Source organism: Prionailurus bengalensis, chromosome A2 (assembly GCF_016509475.1).
Source record: "Prionailurus bengalensis isolate Pbe53 chromosome A2, Fcat_Pben_1.1_paternal_pri, whole genome shotgun sequence".
Classification (NCBI taxonomy): Eukaryota; Metazoa; Chordata; class Mammalia; order Carnivora; family Felidae; genus Prionailurus; species Prionailurus bengalensis.
Window position 1 is genome coordinate 10,365,653 of NC_057348.1, and position 25,897 is coordinate 10,391,549.

Genomic DNA, 25,897 nt, shown 5'->3' on the forward strand with positions numbered 1-25,897 from the left:
ACACGAGATCGACGCTCTTGACAAGTTTTTAAGTGCACGATACTGTGTTAACCATAGGCTCTATGTTGTACAGCAGATTCACGTGGAAATGAAAGAATGTGCTAGGCTAAGTCTTGCACTCAAGAGATAAAGGAAGCCCTGTGTCGCAGAGGCCCCTCACGCTCTCTGCTACCTGCCCTTTGGCCGTTTTCTGGGAAATCCAGTGACCCTGCCCGAGACTATTTCTCCTGCCACAGGAGCATGCCTGGACATGCCAGAGGGGTCACAAGTACCAGGACGTTAATACCCCTAGAAGCTGCCCTCAAACAATACAAGTTATGGCATTGGTGGATAAATATCCCAGCTCCCTCACCTTTATGTGGGAAGGCTCTGAAATGCATGTTCTAGGATATCTCCCAGGAGTACCCAATGGGATTGAGTCCCAGTTGTCCATGTTGGTAACTTTCTCTCTCCCCCTCCCTCTCCCCGCCTCTCTCTTTTAGAGGGAAGGGAAGGGACACAGGGAGAGGGAGAGAGAGGATCCTAAGTAGGCTGCCTTTCCGGTGGGGAGTGCGATGTGGGACTCGATCTCATGACCCTGAGATCATGACCTGAGCAGAAATCAAACCGACTGAGCCACCCAGGCACCCCTCCCATTTTTTTAAAGAGTATTTATCATCCCCCCAGAGGGGCTGACACAGGGCTGGCTGGAGGAATTAAATGTACACGTTGTACCTGGTGGGTTAGGGCCACGAGGACAGCAAAACTGGACAGGTGAGTGGAGTTGCATATGGTGTGACTTTTGTTCGCTTGTATCAGGAAACAGCCGTCGCTGGACCACTGGCCGCCCTCGTTCGTGCTTTTCCAGTAGACGCAGATGGCCTTTTCACTGCTGGGCTTCATCTGAAAGTAGAAGAGGCTCGTCACGTTCTTCCTTGGGACGGACAACTCTCAGCGTGTGGGTCTACACTGGGGTGGCAAGTGAACAGACACGTGGCCGCTTAGAAGTGACTCAGGCAATTTTTATTCTAACTGAAGAGGACGCCTGCCAGGACGCCTGTTCCCATAGTCGCAGCGCTGTTGGGGTTCCATGTGACACGAAACAAAATCAAGGCTCTCTGGGGGGGGCCAGAATTTTACAGGACGTCATTGGTTTCAGGACTTTATCTGCCACCAGGAAGTCAAACAAACAAACAAAAGTAAATTAAAGAGGGGCGCCCGGAGGGCTCCGTTGGTTAAGCGTTTGACTCTTGATCCCGGCTCAGGTCTTGATCTCACGGTTGGTGAGTTTGAGCCCACGTCGGGCTCTGTGTTAACATTAGAGCCGGCTTGGGATTCTCTCTGTCCCTCTCTCTCTCAAAATAAATACATAAACTTTAAAATAAAATAATTTTTTTTCAACGTTTTTTAATTTATTTTTGGGACAGAGAGAGACAGAGCATGAACGGGGGAGGGGCAGAGAGAGAGGGAGACACAGAATCGGAAGCAGGTTCCAGGCTCCGAGCTGTCGGCACAGAGCCCGACATGGGGCTCGAACTCACAGACCGCGAGATCGTGACCTGGCTGAAGTCGGACGCTTAACTGACCGCGCCACCCAGGCGCCCCTAAAATAAAATAAAATAAAATAAAATAAAATCAAGTATCTATGGCTCATAGAGTTTTCTCCTAAACACTCCCGAAGGCAAATTTCCATGATGCCTTCATACCAGTTCTGTCCCTGACCCCTCATAAAACAACAACTGCTCATGCAATGAGACGGGGAAGTTTAGGAAAGAAATGTCGCCAGGAGAGAGAGAACAGAATCAGCCTTCCACCTCTTCTTTTTCTCCCAAGGGTTTCCAGAGCATCACTTCATGGGGCCAAGGAGACGAGGCAAATGCTCTCCTGTTGGGAGGCTGTATCTCCTTTGATAATTCGCTAGACCATCTCTAGATGCCATATATCAAAAATTCCACACTTAGATTTTAGGCCTCGGGTAGGCGAAACCGACATGTCCCCACTTTCTCCCCCTCAATTCTTATTTTCTTTAAAATTAAAAAATAAGTTTATATATCTTTGCCAGCTTTCTTGAGATATAATTGACATATAAATTACATAAGTGTAAGGTATTCAACATAATTATTTGATCTATGCATACGCCGCACAACAAAGTTAATTAACATCCATCACCTCATGTAGTTGTAATTTTTATTTTGTGGTGAGGACTTAAAATCTACTGTCTTAGCAACTTTTTTTTTTTTTTACATTTATTTATTTTTGAGAAGAGAGAGACAGAATATGAGCGGGGGAGAAGAGAGAAAGAGGGAGACACAGAATTTGAAACAGGCTCCAGGCTCTGAGCTGTCAGCACAGAGCCTGATGCGGGGCTCGAACTCACGAACTGTGAGATCACGACTTGAGCCGAGGTCGGACGCTTAACTGACTGTGCCACCAGGTACCCCATAAGAGACTCTTAAATACAAAGAATCAACTGAGGGTGGCTGGAGGGGTTGTGGGTGGGGGGTGGGCTAAATGGGTAAGGGGCATTAGGGAAGACACTTGTTGGGATGAGCACTGGGTGTTATACATGGGGGGTGAATCACTAGAATCTACTAAAATCATTACAGCACTCTGTGCTAACTTGCATGTAAATTCAAAAATAAAATAAAATAAAATTCCAAGTCCTGTGCTTAACCAACCGAGCCACCCAGGTGCCCCCAAATTATTATTATTATTTTTTCAGATTAAAAAAAAAGTAGGGGTGCCTGGGTGGCTCAGCCGGTTAAGTGTCTGACTTCGGCTCAGGTCATGATCTCACTGTCCGTGGGTTCGAGCCCTGCATCGGGCTCTGTGCTGAACGCTTGCTCAGAGCCTGGAGCCTGTTTCGGATTCTGTGTCTCCTTCTCTCTCTGCCCCTCCTCCACTCTCGCTCTGTCTCTCAAAAATAAATAAATGTAAAAAAAAAAAAGTAATCTCTACCCTGAACGTGGGGTTCAGACCCACAACCCTGAGATCAAGAGGCGTAGGCTACACTGACTGGGCCAGCCAGCAGCCCCCGAAAAATTATTAATGAGCTGCTTTGCATGGTGGTTTTCTTAGGACGGGTTCAAACTCTGGAAATACTGAGTCTAAATCCAGAAATACTACATCTTCTGAATCTCAATTCAGACCCACCACGTTTCACGAGGCTCCTGGCTAGGGTATTCGACGGCACAGTCCAGAAGCCCAGACCGGGGAGGGAGTGCACATTGTTTGGTCCACCTCCAAGACCCCCTAAGCACGCTCAAAGAGCAGCTCTGACCCACCTTCACGTGCTGAAAACTCAGAATCACAGACTTGGGGAGAGATGTATTCCTTTCGGGTCCAATAGCGACACTCACTACCTGAGAGTTCAGGTAAACTCGGTCTTTGTCATTTGCCTCTTCAAAGAACGTTGCGTTTATGATGTTTCCAAGAGAAGAGTATGAAATAAAGGCAATTGCGGTGGGACCTGAGGAATCGGAGAAATGAGAGTCTGAAAAAAAATGCCACCGTTCCTTCCCCACACCGATGATGCACGCGCACACACACGCACGTGTGCATATACACAGGTATACGTGTGCACGCATAGTCACATACCTGAGCGCAAGTGCAACAGAGATTCTCACTGTCTCTCCCTTTTCCACCTCTGACACAGACTTCGTGTGTTTGGCCCTGAACCCTTTTTCTGGACTGAATAGGGGAAAACTTGGGGGAAGAACTGGATGGACCGAGAGAGGTTAAGCTGATTTGTGTTAAGAGAGGACACTGCTGGCCTTAGGAGAAAATGATATCAAGGTTGGGGGGAGGGCCAAGAAGAGGCTGATGGGATTTTGAGGGAGGAGGAGAGGAGAGAGGTGGGTCAGCCTCGAAGAGGAGGAAACTCAGCAAGTTGGGTAGGTCTTCTTCCACTTCCTCTGCTGCCTCCTGGAGACTTCCAGAAAGACTGGCTTATTTTTCAAGACTTGGAGCATTTGCTTTGCATTCCTTTTGGATGAAGAATAATGTTGAGACTGGACTTAAGGAAATCCGTTAATAGTTGGGTTACATGTATGTCTATCTCTTTGTATGTATGAATGTAATCATCTCCTTCCGTATATTATATACGTAAACCAGATCTAGAAATAGTGTATATAGAAATCATAATATGGGGAGCCTGGGAGGCTCAGTCGGTTGAGTGTCCGACTTCGGCTCAGGTCATGATCTCGCAGTCCGTGAGTTCGAGCCCCGCGTCGGGCTCTGTGCGGACAGCTCAGAGCCTGGAGCCTGCTTCGGATTCTGTGTCTCCCTCTCTCTCTGCTCCTCCCCTGCTTGTCTCTGTCTTTGTCTCTCTCTCAAAAATAAATAAATATTGAAAAAGAAAGAGATCATAATATACCCATACCTCTATCTATTCACATATTCAGTTTTCTTTGATGGAATGCCTACTATGTTCCAGACACTATTCTGGAGATACAGTGGGGGACAGGATAAACCACTTCTTAGAGATCTTACTTTCTGGTTCAGGAGAGAAGCAAACAAACATAAACAAACCAATAAAAGCCTATGTCACAGGATGATCGATCCTACGGGGAAAATTAAGTGAGGTGAGGGGACAGGCAGATTTGGCGGATGCTATTTCAGACAGTTTTCAGACAGCAGAGTGACGGCAGGGAGGGCCATGTGGGCATCGACAGAAGAGAACGTGCCCAGCTGGTTCAGGGAACAGGGAGGAGGTCAGTGTGGCTGAAGAGGGGTGTGTAGGGTGGAGAGTGTGTGTGGGGGAGGGGTGAGGGCAGGGGTGATGGGGGCAGATCCTGCAGGGCCTTATAAGCCTTGAGGAGGGCTTTTGCTTTTATTTTAAGACAGTGGTTGGGGCGGCTGGGTGGAGAAAAAAGTGGCTGACTCTTGATTTCAGCTCAGGTCATGATCTCAGGGTTCATGGGTTTGAGCCCTGTGTGGGGCTCTGCACTGGCAGTGTGGAGCCTGCTTGGGATTCTGTCTATCTCTGCCCTTACCCCCCACCTCTCTCTCTCTTTAAAAGAAAAAAAATATATCTTTTATTTTAAGCTAGTGGAAAGGCACTAAAGGATGTTAAGCAAAAGAATGCCATAATTTAATATACTTTAATAGGCTAAAAATCAAAATGCACATGATATATTTATATCATGTATTTATAACTATTATACAGTGGAAGGACATGTATATGGCATATATCAATAGGATGGGCCAAATTGTGTCCCCCCTACCCCCCAAATTCATTAAGTTCAAGTCCTTCAGAATGTGACTGTTTGAAGACAGGGCCTTTATAAAGATGGGGCCAGAGGAGGGAGGACCTGACTTTGGTGCCGTGATGGAAATAGGCAATCCTGGGAGGCATCACGGAGGGGGTGAGAGCTGAGCCACATTGAAGAGTAAAGAAGAAGAACTCTGGACACGCAAAGAGAGACCGGAGACGTGCACTCACAGGGAAAAGACCGTGTGAAGACAGAGAAGGTGGCCATCTGCCAAGGAGAGAGGCCTCAGAAGAAACCCACCCTGCCTGCGCCTTGATCTCAGACTTGTAGCCTCCAGAACTGTGAGAAAATAAGTTTCTCTTGTTTATATAAAAGGAGAAAACAAATGCATTTGTAGTTAGCCTGAATATAATGGATTACGGGCTATAGTATGGGTTATACAGAGTTACGGGATGCTATGACCATATTCCCATGTCCATAAGTTTTCTTTTTCTTTGTAGCTGCAGAGAAGTCCACGTCGCAGAGGCCATCTATGTGGATGAGTGAGGATTGTAGGGACCGGAAACAGGTTAACAGGTTTCTGGATAAAAGTCCCTTACTAGCTCTGCAGTAAAATAAATTCCTGTTCGAATAAATTCTTCACATGCTTCTCTACTGAGGCTTCTCTGGTCTTGCCTGAGGGAACAGAAGCGATTCATTTCTGTTTCTCTGAGTTCATGACAGTTTTCCATTTGTCAGAGTGAAACAGCAGTAGGTGGACGGAAAAGACGGGCAGGTGATCTGTCCACCTGCTCTTAGGCTTGGAAACGGCTTCGTTTTGAGCAGAGGTATTCTGGTTACAAGCAAAATCGCGAGCAGAAAAGAGAAGGGTGGCTGTACTTTTCCAAGGTCAGCCTCTGTGGCCTGGGTTTGTTCTCTGAGATGTTTTACAGGGGAGCTGGTGTCATGTGACTGTCTGTCTCGAATTACCTGGGACAGTCCCGGCTCACCTCTGGTGGGTGTCTTCGGGGCGAGTTGGTAACACCTCCCTTCGATCTTAAAGTTGTTGCTCTTTGAAGGTCATTTATAAGGTTGCTCTAGATGAGCATTTCTCAGTTGGCGGGGGCGGGTGGGGGGGAGTGGCAATTCTGTCCCCTCTTGGGACATTGGGCAATGTCTGGAGGCATCTTTGGTTGTCGCACTGGGTGACGGCTACTGACGTCTAGTGAATCAAGGTGGGGGAGAGGCTGCTGCTCAACATCCCTACTGGACACAGGATGGCTGCCATGACAAAGAATAGACACAGCCTGAGGGACAGAGAAGTGTCCCTTTCTGAGCTGTCAATGGGTTCTTTTCTCTCATTGGGAATGTTGAGGCATCGCCCTAAATGTGGATTTAATTCAGCGAACATTTGTCCCTGTCCTCCAGGTGATGTGCCCCTCGTGGTGACTATAGAAAGAAATCATTCATGATTTTGGTCCTTATGGGGATTCCAGCACAGTGGGGGAGACAAAGACGTGTCAATCAAGACACAGCACAACACGTTAGATGCCAGGATGGGGTAGGTTCGAGATGCTGGGGGAACGTAGAGGAGGGAGGGTCAGATTTTGGTGCCGTGATGGAAGTGCGCAGTCCTGGGAGGCCTCATGGAGGAGGTGAGGGCTAGGCTGTGTTGAAGAGTAACAGTTCACCCAGTGGAGTGGTGGTTGGCATTCCTGGCAGAGGAACAGATAATGCAAATGTCCAGAGATGAGACTATGGGGCATCACTGGGGGAGGGTGAAGAGTCCCGTACTGGGCACCTCTAGGCCAGGGGCTCCTTGAGGCACATGCAATCACATTACGATGCCTGTAATTTACTTAAACAATTCAGCATAGGCAGCCGTTGTGGGCTGAGCTGTGTCGTCTCTGAATTCCTATGTGAAATCCTGACCCCCCACGACCCCAGGATGCGATTAAAGAGCAAGCGGGACCACAGATGTGTTTTCGTCTGGCTTGCACTGGGAAGTCGTGCACACTCTCCACAAATCGTGAGTTTCAGAAGAACCTGGGGACAACGCCGGTGTGAATCACGTGGCTGGAGTTTGGCTTCTATCCTCCGCCTGGCCCGTTCTCCAACGGGGCAGATTCACACGCTTATCTTTTTAGGGGAGGAGAGGAAGTAATAGGAACTAATTGCCTCACTTCCTCAGTTCAGCATGTGGTTAGTTGTCCACGTTTTGTTGTCTTTCCTTTGGGACTTTTGCTGACATTACAGACCAGCTGTACCCACGTTTACAGGATGGGATTTTAAGACCTCATTTATCACGTTACACCAGTTATAACGCCATGGCAGCTATCGTAAGACCAAATTTGAAAACTGAAGGTATGGGGCGCCTGGGTGGCGCAGTCGGTTGGGCGTCCGACTTCAGCCAGGTCACGATCTCGCGGTCCGTGAGTTCGAGCCCTGCGTCAGGCTCTGGGCTGATGGCTCAGAGCCTGGAGCCTGTTTCCGATTCTGTGTCTCCCTCTCTCTCTGCCCCTCCCCCGTTCATGCTCTGTCTCTCTCTGTCTCAAAAATAAGTAAACGTTGAAAAAAAAAAATTAAAAAAAAAAAAAAAAGAAAACTGAAGGTATTCGGGGCACCTGGGTGGCTCAGTTGGTTAAGCATCCCCCTTGGGCTCAGGTCACGATCTCGCGGTTTGTGAGTTCGAGCCCTGTGTCGGGTTCTGTGCTGACGGCTCAGAGCCCGGAGCCTGCTTCGGATTCTGGGTCTCTCTCTCTTTCTGCCCCTCCCCTGCTCATGCTGTCTCTCTCTCTCTCTCTCAAAAATAAATAAACATTAAAAAAAAATTGAAGGTATTCATGCAACCAACCTGATTTTTGGTTTCTCTTGAAACACCAGAAAGTCTGGCAACACTGGGACAGTTAATAGTTTAACAATCCATTCCTGTGTACACAGGATTAGCAGGTGCTGTAGGTGCCTTGACTATTCCCTGGGCCCTCTTGGGTTTGAGAGAGAGAGAGAGAGAGAGCGAGTGCACACGAGCAGGGGAGAGGGCAGAGAGAGGGAAGGAGAGATTCCCAATCAGGCTCCATACTCAGCAGATGGCCTGATACAGGGCTTGATCCCATGACCCAGGGATCGTGACCTGAGCCAATCAAGAGTCAGATGCTTAACTGACTGAGCCCCCCAGGCGCCCCGGGTTTCTTATCTGCTGATAGATTCTATTGCGAACAATTGTAACTCTCTGCCTGGGGGCATTCCCTGTAGGGAGTGTGTTTGATTTGTACACAGGGCAGAATGGGAGAGCTCGGTAGGGCGGGTCACAGTTACCACCTGCAGCAAATCTGCTCACTGACATACTGACACCTGTAGTGGCCGTCCCCTCTTCTCTGTCTCATTTCCTCTCTCCCCTACTGGGATGGTTAATTTTGTGTCAGTGTGGCTAGGCCATGCTACCCAGCTGTTCGGTCAAACGTGAGTCCGGGTGTTGCCGTGAAGGTATTTTTCAGATGAGGGTAACATTTCCATCAGGAGACTTTGAGTAAAGTAGATTACCCTCCATCACCCAATCAGTTGCAGGCCTTAAGAAAAAGACTGACTTCTCCCAAACAAGAGGGTATTCTGTCTCTCGGCTGTCTTTGGTCTGCAGCTACGACATTAACTCTTCCCTGGGTCTCCGGCCTGCTGGCTAGAGTTTAGACTTGCTACCTTCCATAATCACATGAGCTAATTTCTTAGGATCTCTGTTTCTCTTTCTGCCCACACGCACATCCTATTGATTCTGTTTCTCTGGATAACGGTGACTAATCCGCCTACCGATGCCTCCTGGAATCACATCCCAAATACACTCCTTATGCTTCTCTCGGGGACTGCATTTGGGTGAACCCCGTCGGAGACCTGGACAGAAAAGCCTCCAAATTGCAAAGAAGTGTCTTCCACACTGAAGCATAGAAAGCCTCCACTTTGGGGAGTTTTTTTTTTTTTTTTTTTAAGGAAAAGACTCAAATGACACAGTCTTCGGGTAACAAACCAATTAGGAAAGACCTTATTGGCGACTCTCCCAGTGACTCACATAATGATGCTGATCTGTGTGTCTTAGAGGTTCTGAATGCAGCCACTACATGTACCTTTCACGTTTTCCTGCACGATGTCATTGCAACGGATGTCCACTGAGTTCATGTAGGTGTTCAAGCTGAAGACCTTTCCTTCTTCAGAGCAATTGTCTGTAACAACTAGAGTTTCAATAGCTGGTGAGAAAAACAACAGGCAAGTTTATCATTATTACAAGCTTTAAAAATGTGAATAGCAACATGAACAGGTCACATTTACTGAATGTCTAGAACATTCCAGGCACTGTACATTGTCATATAACCCCATGAGGAACCATTATCCGAATGAAGAAACCGAAGTTAAGAAGTTAACTCCTTAACTCCTGAAAAACAAGTTCTTTTTTTTTTTTTTTATGTTTATTTCTGAGAGAGAGAGAGAGAGAGAGAGAGAGAGAAAGAACATGAGTGGGGGAAGGGGCAGGGCAGAAAAAGAGGGAGATACAGAATTCGAAGCAGGCTCCTAGCACAGAGACTGGGGGCTTGAACTCACAAACTGTGAGATCATGACCTGAGCTGAAGTCGGACGCTTAACTGACTGAGCCACCGAGGCACCCCCTGAAATACAAGTCTGTAACTAACGTTCTCTAGCGATCATCTTTGAAGCAACAATTCTGTTCCTAGGAATTTTATTCTCAGAAAACGACATGGACGGGAGGGAAGATTTAGTTATGAGAAAGTTCATAGCAGCATAGGTGATAGCGTGGAAAACAGGAAGTGATCTAAATGTTCAACAAAGAGGAACTGATTCAATAATTGATGGCTTATCTCTATAATGGGGAACCATGCTTCTGATGAATATGAGGTCACAGGAGAATTGCCATCAAGAAAAAAGCTCATGGAAATATTTAACTTAAACATTAGCAGATGGTTAAGGCTGGCTGTGGGTTAGAAATTGTTGAAGCTGGGTGCTGGATAAAGCTGGGTTCTTCCTGTATCTCCCCATTCATGGTATTATCCCCATTCACAGATGAGGGGAATGAAACCCATTGAGGTCAGGGCACCAGTTTCCCATCAGTTAGGACCTGGCCAGGTCAGGAAAGGTGAGAGCTACTTGTAATCTGAAAAATGGTTTAATTCTGAATGAAATGAGTGAGTGAATGAATGAATGAACAAATTAACAAATGAATCCTGATTCCAGTTTCCCAAGAAGGTGAGGCATTGGATTTTATTTTCTATTAAAAATCATTATTATTATTTTTATAGAGCATAAACTATCTCATCATGCAAATTGGTAAAACAGAATGTTTAGGTAGGCATACACAAATCCTTTGATATCCCTGAGCTGAATAAAAACACAGCAAACAGCATTTCTGGAGGCCAATGTGGTGACATGCATCAAAGTCTATACAATGTTTCTTTTCTCCTTGACCTAATGATTCTTCATCTATGAATTTATCCCAAGAAAATATCAAATAAATGCACACAGATAAATTTTCAATGGTCTTTTTCACGGGGTTCTTTGGCAACAACCCACAATTCCCAGAATAGGGAAATAAATATAGTACAAATAAATTATATACAGTGCAATTTGATAAACCGTTGCAGATAATAATGTGGGTAATGATGACGTATACCATTTACACGGAAATATGTTAGTGATGTAATGAGTGAAAACTGCATGCACAAAATCACACACACAGGAAATATGTTTCTTCATCAGATGTGTACCTATGGCTGTGGGCAGATTTGGCTGGCCTAAATTTAGTTTGTTTGTGTGTTTTTTTTTCTATTTTTTAACAAATCTAATACTGGGTTTTGCTATGGTATTTTATAAAATAGTGAAATGATTGCTAAAGTCAAGCTATTTAACAATATCATCTCCTCACCTGGTTATAGTATACATATATATGACAAGGGTGATAAAAGTGTTTTTATTGAAAAAAATATGCAGTGAGATGTTCCTTCTGGGATGCTTTACATACTATCACTGTGACATGTGCCAGTAGCTATTGGGCAAAAAAGCCCTACTTTTTGGGGTGCCTGGCTGGCTCCGTTGGTGGATGAAGCGTGTGTCTCGTGATCTCAGAGTCGTGAGTCAGAGTCCCACACTGGGTATGGAGAATACTTAAAAATAAAATATTAGGCGCGCCTGGGTGGCTCAGTAGGTTAAGCGTCTGACTTGGTTCCAGCTCAGGTCGTGATCTCACAGGTTTGCGAGTTTGAGCTTCCGTTGGGCTCCACACTGTTAGCGGGGAGCCTGCTTGGGATCCTTTCTCTCCCCCTTTATCTCTGCCCTGCCCCTGCTCATGCCTGTGCGTGTTCTCTCTCTCAAAATAAAGAAACACACTTAAAAAAACAACAACCAAACTACTTTTAAGCCAAAATCCTAGACTCAGGACTGGAAACCATTGACCATCTTTTCTTTTTTCTTTTCCCTTCCCTTCCCTTCCTTCCCTTCCCTTTCTTTTCTTTTCTTTCTTTTCTTTTCTCTCTTTTCTCTTTTCTTTCCTCCCTTCCCTTCCCTTTCCCTTCCTTTCCTAACAGCTCTGTGGAGGTGTGATTGATGTGCAACAAACTGCATATAAAACAGTGTACAATTTGATGAGTTTCATAGAGTGTGTATACACCTGTGTGTATATGGTATACACCTCTGATACTAACACCACAATCAAGGTACTGAACGTGCCTCCCATTCCCAACAGTCTCCTTAAATTGCCTCATGCTCTTTTACGCCTCTCTCCCCCTTCTCCTGCCACTATAGATCAGATTGTACTTTCTAGAATTCTATATAAATGGACTCAGGCAGCGTGTTTATTTACTTTTCTAACTGTGCAACCCAGACTCCAGCTTGTAATAGGCCCCGTGTGGATAAGGCCAGCTCCTCTTCTTACCCACAGTACTGTTGTGAATTTTCTGGACTTTTTGCTCTGGGGATTTCAAGGCAGTTTCTAGAACGCTCGATTCTACAGTCTGGAGAAGAGTTGTGGCCCAAGATGCGACTTCTCTCTTCTCTCCCATTGCCCAGGGAGTGTCATTAGTGAGCAGTGACTCGAATTTCTCAACAACACGTTGCAGCTTTGGAGACACAAAGAATAAGAAAAAAAAAAAAAATCCAATCTGATAGATCCCACACCCTGAGGGAAAGTAGAAAGCACGAGAAAGCAGGTTCTGGAGCCAGAGGACTCGGTTGGAATCCTGTCCCTGCCACTGACCAGCTGCATGAACTTGGAAAAATAACTCGATTGCTCTGTGCCTTGGTCTCCTCCTATAAGGATGGGGACAGTAAAAGGACACCGTAGAGTTTTGGGGAAGATTAAATGAATAAGAGATGCCACCTTCGAAGAACAGCGTCTGTGCCCAGATGAGGATAGTTATTATGAACGTCTTTTACCATCAGGGGAGTGGTAAGCTTGCGAGGAATAAAACAGTGGTGCTCCAGTAGGGCGATTTTGGCCTCCCAGCGACATTTGGTGATGTCTAGAGACTTCTGGATTGTCACCACCGAGGGATGCTCAGTGGGTGGGGGCCAGAGAAGCCGCTGAACACCCTAGAAGGCACAGGACAGCCCTCCCCCACACCGTGGTAAAGAATGACTCAGGCCCAGATGTCAGTGGTGCCAAAGCTGAGGAAAAGTGAAGTTGTTATAGCTCAAAAGATGTTCTAGGGGCACCTGGGTTCCCAGTTGGTTAAACTTCCCACTTCTGCTCAGGTCGTGATCTGAAGGTTTGTGGGTTCAAGCCCCCCCATCAGGCTCTGCACTGACAGTGAGGAGCCTGCTTGGGATTCTCTCTCTCGGCTCCTTCCCCCCACCCTCTCAAAATAAATAAATAAATAAGCTGTAAAAAAAAAAAAAAGCCCTATGGGAATATGTCTTCTAGAAGTTTCTTTCCTTGTGCAAAAACGAACAAACAAGGGACGCCTGGGTGGCTCAGTCGGTTAAGCGGCTGACTCCGGCTCAGGTCATGATCTCGCGGTCCATGAGTTCGAGCCCCGCGTCGGGCTCTGTGCTGACAGCTCAGAGCCTGGGGCCTGTTTCAGATTCCGTGTCTCCCTCTCTCTGACCCTCCCCTGTTCATGCTCTGTCTCTGTCTCAAAAATAAATAAAATGTTAAAAAAAAAAATTAAAAAAAAAAAACCGAACAAACAAAACAAAACAAAAACCGAAAAACAAAAAGAAGAGGAAAAGAAAAGACATTCGTTCTAACTGGCCTTTTTAAATCAAGAAATTCATGTACGAAGTGAAGCAAAGACATGAGACAGAGGGTGAAAAGAATGAAGGGCTGCGGTGGAATTTTATAAATACAGGTGTGACAAAATCGTAATATAGGCGGACTTGAAAGGCTATTTTTACGCGAATCCCCACATCCTTGTACTTGAAGCGTGGTCCTTGGACCAGCGGCAGCAGCATCACCTGGCAGCCTGTTTGGAATGCAGACTCTTGGGGCATGAGTCCAAATCTGCATTTCACCCACTTTCCCAGGGGATTTGTGGGTACGGACGCACCTCAGAGATTGCACGTTTGGTTCCAGACCCCGGTAGTGAAGTGAATAGCACGGTAAAGCTATTCAAATAAACTTTTTGGTTTCCCAGTACCTATAAAAGTTTTGCTTACACTATACTGTAGTCTATGAAGTGTGCAATAGCAGCATGTCTAAAAAATGTACAAGCCTCACATCACCCAGTGCTCACCGCAAGTGCACTCCTTAATCTCCATCACCTATTTAACCCATGACCACCGGCTGATGTGTGGAATTGTCGAATCACTATCGTGTCCACCTAAAACTCATATAACACTGTATGTTAACTAACTGGCATTAAAATAAAAACTTTAAGGGCGCCAGGGTGGCTCAGTCAGTTAAGCATCTGACTTCAGCTCAGGTCATGATCTCGCAGTCCGTGGGTTCGAGCCCCGCTTTGGGCTCTGTGCTGACAGCTCAGAGCCTGGAGCCTGCTTCAGGTTCTGTGTCTCCTTCTCTCTCTGTCCCTCCCCCGCTCACACTCTGACTCTCTCTCTCTCTCTCTCTCAAAAATAAATAAACATTAAAAAAAAAGCCAACCAATCAATCAACATAAAAAGTGTGCCTTAAGTAAAAAATACTTTATTGCTAAAAAATGCTAATCGTCCCCTGAGCTTTCAGCAGCTCATGATCACTGATCACAGATCAACATAACAGATGTAATAACAATGAAAAAGTTTGAAATACTGTGAAAATGCTCAAAATGTGACACAAAGACACGAAGTGAGCAAATGCTGTCGGAAAAATGACGTCAACAGGCTCGTTCCGTAGCGGCGGGGGGCGGGGGGAGGGACTCCCCAAACTTTCAATTTGTAAAAAACACGATACCTGCGAAGTGCAGTAAAATGAATCCCAACAACACGAGGTAGGGCTGCGTGTTCAGTTACTAGACAGTAAAACCCATCGGGACAGGGACTTTGTCTTCTTCACGAAACAGCATCCAGAACACTCCCTGACGGACGTAGGTGCTCAGAGTTCATGGGTGGCGTGGATGCTCTTAGGAGGAAAATGCAACCGCACCGAAGAGTTATAAGCAGAGTGATATATAAAAAAGGGCTGCAGGAACATTCAGAACCAGGGTTCGAGCAAATCTTTTTAAGGTTTGGCTCCTTTGGTCTGAGCTTTGTGGAAATCCTGAGCTGAGTTTGCTAGTTTACAAGCAGCCTCCATAGAAAACATACCTCTGTCCACTAAATGACAGCTGAGATGTTCGTGGTTGAAACTCATTCGTACAGGGTAGGCACCAGAGCATCTGCTCTTCGGAATTGCTATTGTAGTGTCTGATCCAGCGAGAGCACTTTGCACCTTTTTCTGGCAACGCATTTTGTTAACTGGGATGTACTTTGGACAACACGAAATGCACCCTCTTAAAGTATACGGTGCGGGGCAACTTAGAATATGCACGAGGTGGTGCAACCACCACCTCTGTGTAGTTCCAAAACATTTCCAGCATCCCAAGATAAAACCCATGAAGCGATCACTCCCCACGCCCCCCTCCCCCCAGCCTCTGGACACCGCTAATCTGCTTTAGTGGATTTGCCTGTCCCGGACGTTTCATAGAAATGGAACCTTACACTACGTGACCTTTCGTGCCTGGCTTCCTTCACCCAGCATGATGGCTTCAAGGTCTACCCATGTTGTAACGTGAATCAGAGCTTTACTCCTTTTTATGACTCAATCACATTCTACCCTGGGGATCTACTTTTTAAAAATCCATTCATCTATTGATGGACACTTGGGCTGTTTCTTCCTTTTGACTACTGTGAATAGTGTTGCTATGAACACAGGCGTGCAAGTGTTTGAGTCTCTGCCTTCAGTTCCCTTGAGTATATTCCTAGGAGTAGAATTGCTGGGTCATATGGTAATTCTATGTTCACCTTTTTTTAAATTTTATTTTAGAGAGAAAGAGAGAGAGAGAGAGCAAGCAGGGGAGAGAGGGAGAGGAAGACAGAGAATCTCAATCAGGGTGGAGCCCCCCACATGGGGTTCAGTCCCACAACCCCGCGATCATGACCTGAGCTGAAATCAAGAGTTGGATATCCAACTGATTGAGCCATCTAGGTGTCCCGTTATGTTTCACGTTTTGAGGAAATGGGCAATGAAACTTCATAATGAAATGTTCCTGTTACATGATAATTACACGATTATTTGTTCACTACTTCAGTGAACACTTGTTGCACTCCCAGTGCCGGCTTGGGCTGATTCCTGCCCTCAAGAAGCTCACTGTCTAGGTGGTGACAACACATGACTGTGACTGTTGTGGGCCCACCAGAGATAACAATGGAGAACCTGGACGGAAGAAGGTATACTATGGACCAGGCACTCTGCTAAGTACTCCACATGTATTATTTCATTTAACCTTTCCATCCTTCCAAGGAGGTAGAGGCCATTACTACCCCATCTTACAGATGAGTAAATCAGTCTTGGAGAGTGTGATGGTTAATTTTATGTGTCAACTTGGCTGGGTCAGAGAGTACCCAGCTATATTTGGTCAAGCATGACCCTTGGTGTGTCTGTGAGAGTGTTTCTGGATGAAATGAACATTTGGATGGGTAGATGGACTGATTGCCCTCCCCAACGTGAGTGGGCCTCGTCCAATTGGTTGAGGGCCTGAATAGAACAAGATGTCTGAGCAAGAGGGAACTTTCTTCTGCCTGACTGCCTGCTTGACTGCCTTGAGCTGGGACAGAGGTTTTGTTTCCTTCATGCTTGCCTGAAACGTCAGCTCTTCTGGGTCTCAGGCCTCTGGGTTTGAAGTGGAACAACACCATTGGATGTCCTGAATCTCTGGCTTGTTTACTGCGTATCTTGGGACATGTGGGGCTCCATAATCGCATAAGCCAGTTCCTTATAACATATCTCTTTCTTCTGGGTCCCCTGTTGGTTCTGTTTCTCTGGAGATCCCTGGCTAATACAGAAAGGTTGTGTCATTTTGCCCATGTCACTTGCCACTGAAGTGCTGAGATTTGAACCTCTGACTGTACTTCTGACCTCCCCATCCCTCCAGCAGAAGAACCTGGGGAAGGGGGTATTGACTCATATGGGAGGACTTACGGAGGCCATCCAGGAGGATGTGATGCTTGAATTGAGTCTTGAGCAGAGAAGAGAGGAGGGAAGCCAGCCAGGTGAGGTACTGGGAACAGAGTTTCAGGTAGAGACAGCAGCATGTACCTGGAGGCCTGGAGCTTGGAGGTCAAGGTGTGAGCAGTCCCTCTGGGGTAGAGCAGGGTGAGGGTGGGGAGTGGGGAGAGGAAGGGACCAGCCCATTCTGCTAGAGGATAGATTCTCAGAGACATGGGTCCTTCCTTTGTTAACATTCAGAGTCCATTTACAGACGCTAAGTGATTGCTACCTAAAAGGCACTTTCTTGGTCTGTCTCGTGTAGTTGCCTCCAGTATCCATTCCCCTCCCCCTTCCTTTTATTTAAAAAATTTTTTTTAAGTTTATTTATTTATATTGAGATTGAAAGAGAGAGAGAGAGAGTGAGCAGGGGAGAGGCAGAGAGAGAGAGAGAGAGAGAGAGAGAGAGAGAATCCCAAGCAGGCTCTGCACTGTCATCACGAAGCCCTATGTGGACTGGAACTCACGAGGCATGAGATCGTGACCTGAGCTGAAACCAAGAACCAGATACTTAACTGACTGAGCCACGCAGGTGCCCCTCCCCCTTCTTTTTAATAATTGAATGGATTCCTCAGATTTTATATGGACCATGTTCTCCGTCTGAAGGCCACATTGTCCCAGCCTCCCTTGCAGCTAGTTTTTGGCCGGGCTACCTTCAGCTTCTGGATTGTTGCTTTCAGACAGCTCTCCAAGGAAATGATCACAACCTCATTAGCGTATTATAGAGTGAGTAGATGTATCCCTTTTCCCGACTCTTCCCTCTTCACCCTGTGCTCCAGACAAATTGCCCTGGACTCTATCTCCCCACCACCCACCAATACAAATGCAGCTTTGGAGCAACCTATTTTAGGTCATATCATTGAGGACAAGGTGCTGGGGGATGGTGGAGCAGCAGTATGGGAAGAACGTGGGTCCCCTGAAAGGCCTCACCAGCCTGAACTTAGTTAAGTCAGAAAGTAATAAAGACTGGGGAGCCCAGGTGGCTCAGTCAGTCAAGCGTCTGACTTCGGCTCAGGTCATGATCTCGCGGTGTGTGGGTTCGAGCCCCGCATCGGGCTCTGCGCTGATGGCTCAGAGCCTGGAGCCTGCTTCCGATTCTGTGTCTCCTTCTCTCTCTGCCCCTCCCCCACTCACCTCTGTGTCTCTCTCTCAAAAATAAATAAAAACATTTAAATAAAGAAAGTAATAAAGCCCCATCTTTTTAAAGCTATTGGATATTTGGGTCTCTGTACAGTTTCATTTAGTCCACCTTTCTCGGCCTGGGATAAATCCTATCTTTCGGGGGCAGTATACACACACAGACACACACACATCCGTATGGACACACACACTCTTTCTAACTCTGCCATGAGATACGTAGGAATGTACGTATAGCGATAAACACGGCAACCCATATGCATATTTCAGTTATACATAATATAAATTACATATAATATCGTACTATCATATCATAATTAATTTCTATTATAATTAAAAACTATATTGAACTATATTATATACCTTAACATGTAATATGAAATATATATGACATTTATATATGTATGACATACAATGTCTAGCACACATATAGTATACGGTATCCACACCCACATGCTAGCTTTGGGCTTTGTGGATACTTGTTATCTGGGTTCCAAGACTCAACTTCTACTCACCTCTTCCGTGTCTCTGGTCGTCGTTGAGGAAGTGGTTTCTGGAAAAGATATAAAGGGAAGTTACTGCTGGAACTGAGAGTGAAAGGGCGGGGAGGTGGACGGGCAGGGTGAACAACTTTGCACCTAGAAGGTCTAAACCCACGCTGTTTAGTTTTTTTTTTATTTAAAAACATTTTTTTTTTGTTTATTTTTCAGTGAGACAGAGCGCCAGCAGAGGAGGGGCAGAGAGGGAGGGAGACACAGAATCCGAAGCAGGCTCCAGGCTCTGAGCCATCAGCACAGAACCCGATGCCGGGCTCAAACTCACAAACTGTGAGGTCATGACCTCAGACGAAGTCGGACGCTTAACTGACTGAGCCACCCAGGCGGCCCTTCTTTATTTTGAAAAATTTTTATTATTAACTGTTAAATTCCAGTATTGTTGACATATAGCATTACATTAGTTTCAGGTGTGCAGTATACCAACTTAACAATTCTGTACATTACTCAGTGCTCATTAGGATAAGCGTACTTTTCATCCCCATCACTTATTTCACTCATCCCCCCACCCACCTCCCCTCTGGCAACCCCTGGTTTGTTCTCTACAGTTAAGAGTCTGGTTTTTGTTCTTTTTTTTTTTTCTTTTGAACTCAATTTTTTTATGTTCACGGACAAGGTTGTGCTCTTTTGAGAGATCAGAGTCAAGTTCCTTATCCTGGTGGAAAGCAGTGTTTTTTGATGGGGGGGGGGTGGTGTGATTTTGCCCCCAGGGGATGTTGGCGATGGCTGGAGACATTTTGGCCGGCACAACTTGTGATGGGGAATGCTACTGGCACCTAGCGGTGGAGGCTTGGGGGTGCTGTCTCACAGCCTACGATGCACAAGGTGGCTCCCGACCACAGAGAATTATTGGACCCCAAATATCAATATTGCTGGGGTAGAGGTACTCTGGCATTGAGGAAGCAGGAAAATGCAAACTCTAGATTCTTTAATTCAGTCTTGGCTGGACAAAAATAACCGCAATGGCCGAGGGGACAGGAAATTAGATACTTCTGGTTTTAAAATTCAGGCTGGCTGCCAACGACAACTGAAACAAGAGTATCAGTTTTTGGTTATCAGCCCTTAGTGAGACCTTTGTGCGTAGCTTCTTGGACTTTGTGAGGACCCCCATCTCTATTTTAGGAAAATGAGGAAAGGCCAACACATGCTGACATCCCAGTTAACCATTAGACTGAGGTTAAGTCTACCTAGTAGGATCAGAGAGTTTATATATTATATATTATATATATATAAAATATATATAAAAATAAAATTTTATTATAAAATTTCATTATATAAATATATTATATATTTATTATATAATTATAATATATTATATATCATATATCATATAATTATATTCACATATATATATTATATATCATATAATTATATTCACATATAATTATATGATATATAATATATATATATTAGAACCAGATGAAATGTGAAACACATTAGCAAACCTTTGTAGGCAGTTTCTTGAGTGCTCTGTATGGTAGTATTTCATTTAAGCCTTACTTAATCCTTGCAACACCCTGTGAAATCTATACTCTGTGAGGTGTATCTACTGATTCAATGAATTAGTGAATTTCTTTTTTTCTCGATGAGCCTGCCTACAGGCTTATCACGTGTTTATCTTTTCAAAGAACCCTCTCTTAGTTTCACTGATTTTTTCTATTGTTTTTTTGAAGTCTTTATTTAATTTATTTCTGCTCTGGTTGTTTTTTTTTTTTTTTTTTTGGTAGAATATCATTTTATTTATTTTTTTAAATTAAATTTATTTGTTTAAATTCAAATTAGTCAACATAAAGTATAATATTGGTTTCAGGAGTAGAATTTAGCGATTCATCACTTACGTACAACACCCAGTGCTCATCCCAACAAGTGCCCTCCTTAATGGCCTCACCCATTTCACCCACCCCCCACCTCCCCTCCAGCAACCCTCAGTTTGTTGTCTGTATCTAAGAGTCTCTTATGGTTTGCCTCCCTCTCTGTTTTTATCTTATTTTTCCTTCCCTTCTCCTGTGTTCATCTGCCGTGTTTCTTAAATTCTACATATGAGTGAAAGCATATATTTGTCTTTCTCTGATTGACTTATTTCGCTTAGCATAATACACTCTAGTTCCATCTACGGTTGTCACAAATGGCAAGGTTTCATTCTTTTTCATCGCCAAATAGTATTCCATTGTATATATACACCACATCTTCTTTATCCGTTCATCAGTTGATAAACATTTGGGCGCTTTCCATAATTTGGCTATTGCTGATAGTGCTGCTACAAACATTGGGGTGCAGGTGCCTCTTTGAATCCGCATTTTTGGATCCTTTGGATAAATACCTGGTAGTACATCTGCTCTGATCTTTATTATTTTCATCCTTCTGCTAACTTTGAGCTCTTTTCTTTTTTTCCCTAATTCCTTTAGGTATAAGGTTTAGTGTTTGAGATCTTTTCTTTTTTTTTTTTTTTTTGTCTCTTGGGGTAGACGTGTATTACTATAAACTTCCTTCTTAGAACTGCTTTTGCTGTGTCCCTAAGATTTTGGGTCAGGGGCGCCTGGCTGGCTCGGTGGGCGGATCATGTGACTCTTGATCTTGATCTTGAAATCTGGAAGATTTCAATCTTCTTAAATGCATTGAGAACTTGCGTTGTGGCCTCTAACATAGAACTATCCGGAAACTGCTCTGTGTGCACTTGGAAAAAATGTGTATTCTGATGTTTTGGGAAGAAATGTTCTGAATATATCTGTTAAGTCCACCGGGTCTCACGTGTCATTCAAAGCCACTGTTCCATTACTGATTTTTGGTCTGGATGATCTATCCAATGATGTAAGTGGGGTGTTAAAGCCCCCTACTATCGAGTATTACTGCCAATCTTCCCCTTTGTGTCTGTTAATATTTGCTTCATATATTTAGGTGCTTCTATGTTGGGTGCATACGTATTTGCTGTTGTTATATCCTCTTATTGGATTGATCCCTTCATCGTTATATAATGGCAGTCCTTATTTTAAAGTTTATCTAGTCTAAGTATCACTACCTTAGCTTTTGGTTTGCTGGTTTATTTACGTTTGCTTGAATATCTTTGTCCATCCCTTCATGTTCAATCTGCACATGTCTTCATATTTTATTTTATTTTATTTTATTTTATTCCAGTCTATTTTATTTTATTTTATTTTGGGGAGGGAAGAGAGAAGGGGACAGAAGATCTGAAGTGGGCTGCATGCTGACAAGTTGATAGCAGCCAGCCTGATGTGGGGCTTGAACTCATGAACCACAAGATCATGACTTGAGCCGAAGTCAGTCACTCAACCAACTGAGCCACCCAGATGCCCCCGATCTGCATGTGTCTTTAGGTCTGAAGTGAGTCTCTTACAGGGAGCAGATGGATGCGTCTTGGTTTTTAAATCCATTCAGTCACCCTATGTCTTTTGATTGGAGCATTTACATTTAAAGTAATTATTGATAGATATGCCCTATTGATTTTCAAAGCCAGACATTCTGGGGGCTTGCCTTCCTGGAGCAGGTCCCCAGATGGGTGTTGCATGATGTGGAGCCTGAACGCCCTGCTGCTCAGGGAGAAACTTTGTACTGGTGACATCCCTCCAGCCTGTGGGTCACCGCAATGGGGGTTTTGGTTCCTGACCTGACCGTGTTTTGCTGCTGTTACCCTCCTTGATGTGGCTTTATTTCCGTGTCTTTACCTGTGGAAGAGCTGTTCGGCTAGCCTTCGGGTTGCTCGCAGAGAGAGTTGCTCTAATGTAGTTGCAGCTTTGGTGTCTTCATGGGGGGAGGTAAGTTCAGGATGTTCCTACCCTACCATCTACCCCTCGCTTCTTCTAGCTATCACCTCCCATATTTCTTGTGCAAAGGTTTCCCTGTCTATGTGGTTTCTGTGAGAGTGCTCATGCTTATACAAGATGGTGCCTCTCCTGGACAGAGATCCAAAGGTGGGCATATGACTCAAACTGGACTAATTGGTACATTTCCAAACAATTTGCAGTTAGATCCAAAGAGAGTCAACTGATTGATCTTTGAGTGCTTGGATCATTAACCATGGTAAGATTTGGACTTGGCGGCCATATTTCCTGTCCTGCGGACTAAGAAGGCAGAGAAAGCCAGTTTGTGGTGAAAAAGAAGAAAGGGGCAGACCCAAAGAGTATCAGAGACTGAGGTGCCCTGATCGTATGCACTAGAGTCCCCTGTTTCAGTTCATTCCAGAAACCCAGCTGTATTTTTGTCCTCGAGTTCCAAGACACATCCAAGCATCCTTATCATAAATTCATCTTTTCTGCTTAAGTTAGCCTGAGTGAGTTCCTCTTTGCAATTCAAAGAATCCTGTCTTAGCACCTCATTACCCCCATTTCCAAAGGCCACTTGTCTTATTAACCCCATTATTTCTCTATACTTCCTTCTTTCCTTTTTTTCCTCCTCTTTCCATCATCCATTTACCTCCAGAAAATGGAAACTTGTCCTAGCCTCACCACACACACACACACACACACACACACACACACTTTCTGGCATTAGATTCGATGAAAAACAAAGAAGGGAGACAGGAAGACAAGACGTTTCTTACTTTGACAAGTGTTCGCATTGGAATTCTCGAATTGTGTGTCCCCAGAGAGGAGTTTGTACCCAGGATTACAGTGGCAGTAGAAACTTCCTTCGACATTCTGGCATGCAGCATTAAGTCCACAATATATGCTAATGGGTGGTTTACATTCATCAATGTCTGGAACACAAAAGAGGAATTTAGACATTCATTTGACAAAGATTTATGGAGCATCTAATACATGCCAGAGGCTATACCCTTTCCACCAGGGTCTGTCCTGGCTTTCCAGGACAACTCAGTCAAGGTAATGGGTTGTCTTTGTTATTCCCTTTCCTCGTTGACTTTGGTTGGGTTCTCTGAGAAGCAGGCATTGAGATAAGAATTCATGGGCAAGTACTTCATGTGGGAGGTGATCTCAGGAAACACTGGAAGGGAGGTGGTGAAATGAGACAGGGAAAGGAAAGCAGAAAATAAAGAGGTAAGTTTCCATTGTGGGCGATAGGGACTCAATTCCCCTGGGAACCTCTGGGAGGTGGCGTAGAGCACACACTTCAGAGGCACTTTCCAAGGGGTGGGGGGCTGGGATATTTATCCGCGAAATCGTTCTCTCTTTTAAGTTTTTATTTAAATTGTAGTTACTTAACATACAGCGTAATATTGGTTTCAGGAGTAGAATTTGGTGATTCGTCACTTCCACACATCACCCAGTGCTCATCACAACACGTTACTCGGTGCACATCCCTCCTTAATGCCCATCACCCATCTAGCTTACCCCCTCCCACCTCCCTCCATCAACCTTCGGTTTATTCTCTACAGCTAAGGATCTCTTATGGTTTGCCTCCCTCTCTCTCTCTTTTCCCCTTCCCCTATGTTCATCTGTTTTGCTTCTTAAATTCCACATATGATCAAAATCATGGTATCTATCTCTCTCTGACTTATTTTGTTTCGCACAATACATGCCAGTTTCATCCAAAGATTTCATTCTTTTTTATGGCGGAGTAACAGTCCACTGTATAGATATACCACATCTTCTTTATCCCTTCATCAAGTGATGGACACTTGGGCTCTTTCCATGCTCTGGCGACGGTTGATAATGCTTTTGTCTGCCCAATCTTACCATTTATCGGGAAAGCAGTGCTTGCAGGGATAGCTTACTCTCTGATACTCCCACCTGTCCCGAGCACGAGCTGAGGGGTCTCCGGTAGCCAGAGAGAGCCTTCGACTGGGCAAAAGAATGGCCAAGGCCGAGGGTATCTAAAGTGGAATACTGACCATGTCTGCTGTTATGAATGTTTGTAGGTCTCCTCAATTCAATAGGTTGAAATCCTAACTCCCGGTGTGGCTGTGTTTGGAAATGGGGTGTCTAAGGATGGAACGGGCTAAATGCGATCATGAGAATGGGGCCCTGATCTGATAGGATTAGTGTCTGTAGAAGAAGAGACACGAGGGCTTCCTTCCCTGCCCGACCACTGTGTGTGTGCAGTGAGGAAAGTCCATGTGAAGAGACAGCAAGGAGACAGACACCTTCAAGCCAGGAAGAGAGGTTTTCCCCAGAAAAGAGAACTGCCAGAACCTCGACCGTGGGCTTCCCAGCCTCCAGAACGGTGAGAAAATAAACTTCTGTTGTTGAAGCTGCCCGGTCTATGGTGTTTTGTTACAGCAACCCAGGCACAGTCATACACCTGCTAGACTAACCGACTGAGGGAGAATGTCTTGATTAAGTCAACATGTCTCCAGTCCTGAGGGTCTCCGTCGCCCCTTTCCAAATGTCACGCGGGTGGTGAGGATGTCCCCATCCGATCTGGCAAACACGAAACGGGGAATTTTCAGACTGTGACATAGCGTCGCAGATGAGCTTTGCTGCCTGCTCCGTAGCCATTCTCTTTTGAGGAAGCCGGACGTGACGGTCTCGTTCCCATCTCGCAGGCACTCTGTCCCCCAGCCTCCCCGTGTCAGCTTTCAGGTCGCACCCCTAAGGCAATGGAAAGTAAGGATGTTCTCCCTGGGGAGCCGGCGAGGAACCTCAGTGAGCGAGAGACAGAAGTGGCCACAAAGGAATGAGCCTCAGATGGTGCTGCGTTCCCTCTGCAGCCCCGCAAGCTTGAAGACAGTTCTGTTATCGTGGGAGGGTCGCTGATGGATCACGCGGATAAGAGGACGGAACACTCCCCACCTGGGCAGGATAGAACCTTCTCGCGAAAGTGAACAGCGGAGAGAGCGCCTGGCGCGAAGCAAGCACAGGAGAAAGTGCCCCAAATAAAGGACAGATGGCAAGCGTGAAACCAGGAAGAAGAGAAACCTCGGCCTGTGGGCAAAGGCAGGGCAGGGGAAGCAGGGGCGAGCAGGGAACCCTGAGAAAATGTGAACTTCACGTGGATGTGGCAGGGCAGCTAAGGAGGGGGGTGAAACAACAGCGTTCTCCTGATCTCACTTCTTTCCTGGGGGAGGGGAAGCAAGGGTGAAATGAAGCAGCTTTTTTTTTTCTTTCTTTCTTTTTTTTTAAATTCCTGTATCGTTAACACACAGGGACGTGTGTTGTATTAGTTTCAGGTAGGTGCATAGCGCGGTGACCCTACGCTTGTTACTCGGTGTCCATCACGGTGAGTTCGCTCTTCATTCCTTTACCTGAAACGAAGCGTCTTGCTGGGGAAAACAGTGCATCTTGGCGGGGGGAGTAACTGCTGAGTTTGGAAGATGACGGCACAGACACACATGTGTGATTATGAAATTAAGAGAAGAGGAGGTCGCCGTGAAGGGGATGGAAAAGTCTATCAGAACTTCCAAATAAATGAAAGAAGATGCTGATTTCGTGAATTTCTTTTCTTTCTTTTTC

The 25,897-nt window shown here is 45.4% G+C and overlaps 1 protein-coding gene across 2 annotated transcripts in view; it reads right to left on the reverse strand.

Annotated features, from left to right (window-relative positions):
* The window catches only part of ADGRE3 (adhesion G protein-coupled receptor E3), a 44,106-nt gene that overhangs the window by 8,370 nt on the left and 9,839 nt on the right, over nt 1-25,897 (reverse strand). Inside the window, exons 4-9 of one of the 2 annotated variants that reach the window (XM_043586840.1) lie at nt 23,089-23,244; nt 18,495-18,532; nt 12,097-12,280; nt 9,284-9,403; nt 3,264-3,448; nt 715-882 (exon numbers count right to left, since the gene is read on the reverse strand). In XM_043586840.1, the coding sequence (XP_043442775.1) occupies nt 715-882; nt 3,264-3,448; nt 9,284-9,403; nt 12,097-12,280; nt 18,495-18,532; nt 23,089-23,244 (851 nt within the window). Of the gene's footprint in view, nt 1-714; nt 883-3,263; nt 3,449-9,283; nt 9,404-12,096; nt 12,281-18,494; nt 18,533-23,088; nt 23,490-25,897 lie in introns of both variants that reach the window. The other variant, XM_043586841.1, reaches the window with a different exon arrangement.